The sequence below is a fragment of the Condylura cristata genome, unplaced genomic scaffold (genome assembly GCF_000260355.1).
Source record: "Condylura cristata isolate star-nosed mole 26May11 unplaced genomic scaffold, ConCri1.0 scaffold00011, whole genome shotgun sequence".
Lineage (NCBI taxonomy): Eukaryota > Metazoa > Chordata > Mammalia > Eulipotyphla > Talpidae > Condylura > Condylura cristata.
In genome coordinates, this window is record NW_004567112.1 from 21,390,095 (window position 1) to 21,394,508 (window position 4,414).

General features: G+C 39.9%; 1 protein-coding gene across 1 annotated transcript in view; it reads left to right on the plus strand.

Moving 5' to 3' along the window:
- Window positions 1-3,953, plus strand: part of TCTN3 (tectonic family member 3) — a 14,014-nt gene extending 10,061 nt beyond the window's left edge. The window contains exon 14 of the mRNA XM_004681031.2: window positions 2,635-3,953. Coding sequence (XP_004681088.1) covers window positions 2,635-2,859 — 225 coding nt within the window. The 3' untranslated portion in view covers window positions 2,860-3,953. The remainder of the gene's footprint in view (window positions 1-2,634) is intronic.
- Window positions 3,954-4,414: the final 461 nt, after the last annotated feature.

Here is a 4,414-nt window from a genome sequence, read left to right on the forward strand (position 1 = left end):
GTGAGAGGCTTCACCAGAGACAGAGTGGGGTGCAGAACAGTCAGATCGACTAAGTACACTGCTGAGGGGAGCAGCAGGCGGGTCAGGGTCTGCCATGCCATGTGGTCACCTCCGGGGCAGGCGGGGGTCAAACTCATGCAGAAGTGGCTTTAGCTTCTTAGTGCTGTGCTTTAACCCGCTGCGCCACCAGGGAGGGCCTCAGAAGCCATTTTAAGATCTTTTTATTCCTAGTACTTTAAAGCTTCCACAGTATTATTCCTTGGGTAAGTTTTATCTTCATTCATTGCACTGAACAATTTACAGGGGGGTTTTATTCTGGAAACTGAGTTCTGAAAAATTTCAATTATTATTACATATAATCATTTCCTTCCCACTGTTTTCATTGTTCTTTTTGGAATTCTCATGAATCTGTTACAAGGTCACTAGATTGATTCTCTTTTTCTTTTATATTATCTACTTTTTATATTTTTGTTTACTAGAACAATTCCTGAAGTTTGTTTTTAACCTTTATTGAATTCATCTTGGCTAGCATGTTTTTAATATCTGAGAGCTCTTTCTTACTCTTTCTTTTTCATGATATCCTTTTCTTATACTTTTTTAAGATATTAACTACCTTTCATATTTTATTCTATCTTATCTGCATTGTTCTGTTCATTTGGTAGTTTTTAATGTGTGAAGCTTCTCTCTATGTCTCAGCTTTTGATAATGAGAGTCAGCTTTGCAGCATATTGAAAGCTCTGTGATCACGAGTGAGCCTTGATGACTTGTGGCCTTCATTGTCAGGCAGTTACCTGAAGTTGCTTTTGGAATTGTGCAACTGCCAGATGTCAGCATCTTTGTGTCTTTTTGCTGCAACTGTTCATTTTCTCCAGAAGATGACACTCCTGATTGAAGGGTATGGGGAGAATGTCTGTCAGCTAGATGAGGGAAAGAACTAGACTGGAGATAGATGAGGGAAGGGATTTCACTATATAGAGTAATGTCCATAATTAATTCCATAATTAATTGTGTGCCCAATTTCCCTAAACCCAGAATTTTCTCTGGTTTAAATTGTCCAGCCTTAGGTGATGTCATCTAATAATCATTTCCTGTCCCTGCCTCCCTGTTGTCTCCTGTTACTGTCTTTCAAGGAACTTGCGAGGTCCCCTTGTTTTTAATCTCTGAAGACTTTCAGGTTTGGCCTTCTTTCTCTCTGCTTTCTGTATTCCCATAATGTGACATATCTCCATTTCAATGAAGATGGAAGTTTTGTATCTGTTTCTAACTGAAATAAAACGGTTTTGAGATCTAGAGGGAGAAGACATGTCTTTACATTGCCATCTTAAACTCAAGTCTAGTAGTAAATCTTGATGAGCCTATATCCTGGGTGAATCTGAAAAAAAAATTCAAACAGCTTTCTGTCACGTGTGCTTTCCCAGCCATTGGCTATCACCATAGCTTTCTGTATATGTGCACAGGTTCGTACAGGGCCATGTTAGAGGTCAGTTCTGAGTACAGGCCTATGTCAGAGCTCTAGACATTCCGATTTTGAGTTTGAAGGGCCACCTATATTCTTCTTTTTCTACCTATGCTTATTACTTAAGTAATAATTCCCATTTTCTTTGTCTGGTTATTCTCCCCCAGCTTTCCCTGCCTGGCAGGAATCAAGACTTCTCTGGCAGTTTCAGCCTAAGCTAACTGTCCTTGGATTGTATGATTCTTTCAGTTTCTGAAGTTACATTAGTCTTATGCTAAGTCCATCATGACCATTACTATTCAAAAAAAGAATCCAAGCAGTTAATATGACATGTAAGATTGTCATACTAGGTATTATACCCCTTTTTTTTTTTAAACCTCAGTGGATTATTCCAGGCAAAAGTACCAGAGTCTAGTATTTACTGTTGTCAAAGACCATGGCAGATAATATGGCCTCAGAGTGAAGGAATGTGAATGGAGAAAAATCTTCATTTCTGGGTCAAAAAGGTAGTTATTTACTACCAAATTATAGTCAGAAGGCTTCTTAGTAAGCACGGTCAGAACAAAGGGAATTCACTTTAGCTAAACTGCATCTACCAAAGGCTGTGTCTGCTACATATGATACTTGAGTACATTTAAGAAGGCTCCCCCTCTCCCAGGAGCATCTGTTTTATTTGACTTGAATTGGTGGGTCTTCATGCAGTTCTTTCTAACCCTGAGATTCTGTGAATCTAATTTTTTAAAATCTGCATTACTAAGTTCTTTGCTTTCTTAATGAATTTCCACATTTCCTCCTACTGTTGAAAAAGGAACAGAGTTGCCAGTACTATTTCACTAGTGTGTTCCAAACCTGGAGCCTCTGGGCCCTGGTAACAGAGCTGCTTAGCATGTAGCAGTAGCTTTTGCCATCTGACTTCTCTGATGATTGGGGAGATCCTCCATGGAGGAAGCCAAAGTCAGTCTTTTGGTATGTGTAGCTATCCATAGTTCTCTTATCATAGACTTGCCAAAAATTCATTTCCTTGTGTCTCAGAATAGGGAAGGACTAACTAGGATGAATATGAGGAAATGGTATATCTTGTTTAGAATAATTGGTTTTAGTCTTTCTTCAGAAGTGATCATAACAGTCACATTGGAGGGGTGCCAAGTGCTGACCTGTCATGGACTTTCTTCCTGCAGGATTCTGAAGTATCTTTGACAACTGTTGTGACCTTTGTGGATATTACCCAGAGACCAGAGCCTCCAAGGGGCCAACCCAGAATGGACTGGAAGTTGCCATTCGACTTATTCTTTCCCTTCAAAGTGGCATTCAGCAGAGGAGTAGACTCTCAAATCTGCTCAATCTCACTCATCCTCACCCTGTGTCTTTTACTATGTGGATTTCTCAACTTACAATTTAAATGAAAAGAGGATAAGAATCTGATTATAATTTTCCCTATGGGAAGTTCTGAAGCAGCCTGCTTATATTGGCTAAATTGACCCTCACCTGCTTGAAACCAGAGGCCAGCATTTAGGATAGTAAAGAATCTAACTGAATTAATCTTTGTGTAGGAAAGACGGCCTTTTAGAAAAGCAATAAGAAGACATCATAGCTCTGCTTGGGACTTCACAGACCACCAGCTATATACATTAGGTTCGCTGCTTCTTAAACAGGAAGAATCAAAAGAGCCCTTCTTCCAGCAATTCAGGTTATATTTTGCCCGCCTAAAAGTTTGCAAAATCATCATACATTTGCTCACAGATATGAGCCCAGCATCAAATGGAAAATGTTCCTTTCTCTAGCAAGTGAACCTGGAAAAAGCTGCCCTCTGGACTTGACAGGAGCTGATTGCTTAAAACAAAAAACTGCAAGCTGTTACTTTGTCCAGCTCCTCCCTGGGGCCATACACTCTTTGCCCTCTTACTGGGGAAAGCGGTTCTTTCCACTCAGTTTTCAAAAATGAATGTAGAATCCCAGCCCACTTGTCTGCCAGCTAATGACTTCACCACTCACTTGTGTTCTTACCTTCCTTCCAGGGTGAGGAACTATAAAACAGACTGGGAACTTTGTTGTGTCAATTCCAGCAGCACGCAAAAGTTAATTAACACACGATCTGCCCTGTGATTATTTTTGTATGTGTATGGGGTTTTAAAAAGAAAAACATTCACACTTTGTACATAGCATTCAAATCAAGGGACCTTGGTTCTTTTCCTGGGAGACACACCAGTGAAGACAGAGTTATGTGGCACTGAGCAGCGAATGTACTTTTGCAGCCTAAGGCAGTAGCAGCTGACAGAGGGCAATACATATGTGCATGGTTGAGCCCTACCTGCATGGCCACCTCAGAGATTCTGACTTGCAGAGCAAACTACTAAAAGGTATTGCCCTAGTATTCTTAGGTGAAGAATTGGTTGGAAATTATGATAAAAAAATTGGGGAGCAGGAAGCATTAAAAGTTTTAAGCCTCTTGTTTCCTGACCCTGGACTGGTTAAGGCAGATGTGGGTGAGATACCTGTAGGGAGGTGACTATGGCAGTGTTTATATTGATTTTGATTTTGCTCATTTCCTCTCAGATTTGTCTGGCCATTTCTGACCCTTTTCCATGGGTCCCGGCCAGAAGGTGCTTTAGTCTTGTGGCAGGCTTTCAGGCCTCGCTTTGGGCCAATCCCTTTTGGGTTGACTTTTGCCCACGAGGGGATGGTTAACTTCAGGTGTTTGATTTAGAAGTTACATTCTTTGTGCTCCGTATTGTATATTCACTGTATTAAAGTCACTTTTCATTTAAAAAAAAAAAAAGTTTTAAGCCTCAAGCAAAATTATGCTACCCTTGTAATTAAGGCAAAATTTTGATAGAAAACATGGCATTGTATCTGATTGTCTTAAACTTTTAAATCCCTTTTATTAAAAAGAATAGAACAAAGACTGGATATGAAAGTAGTACTTTCTAGTGAAAGTGGTATTGAGCATCTACTCTAAAG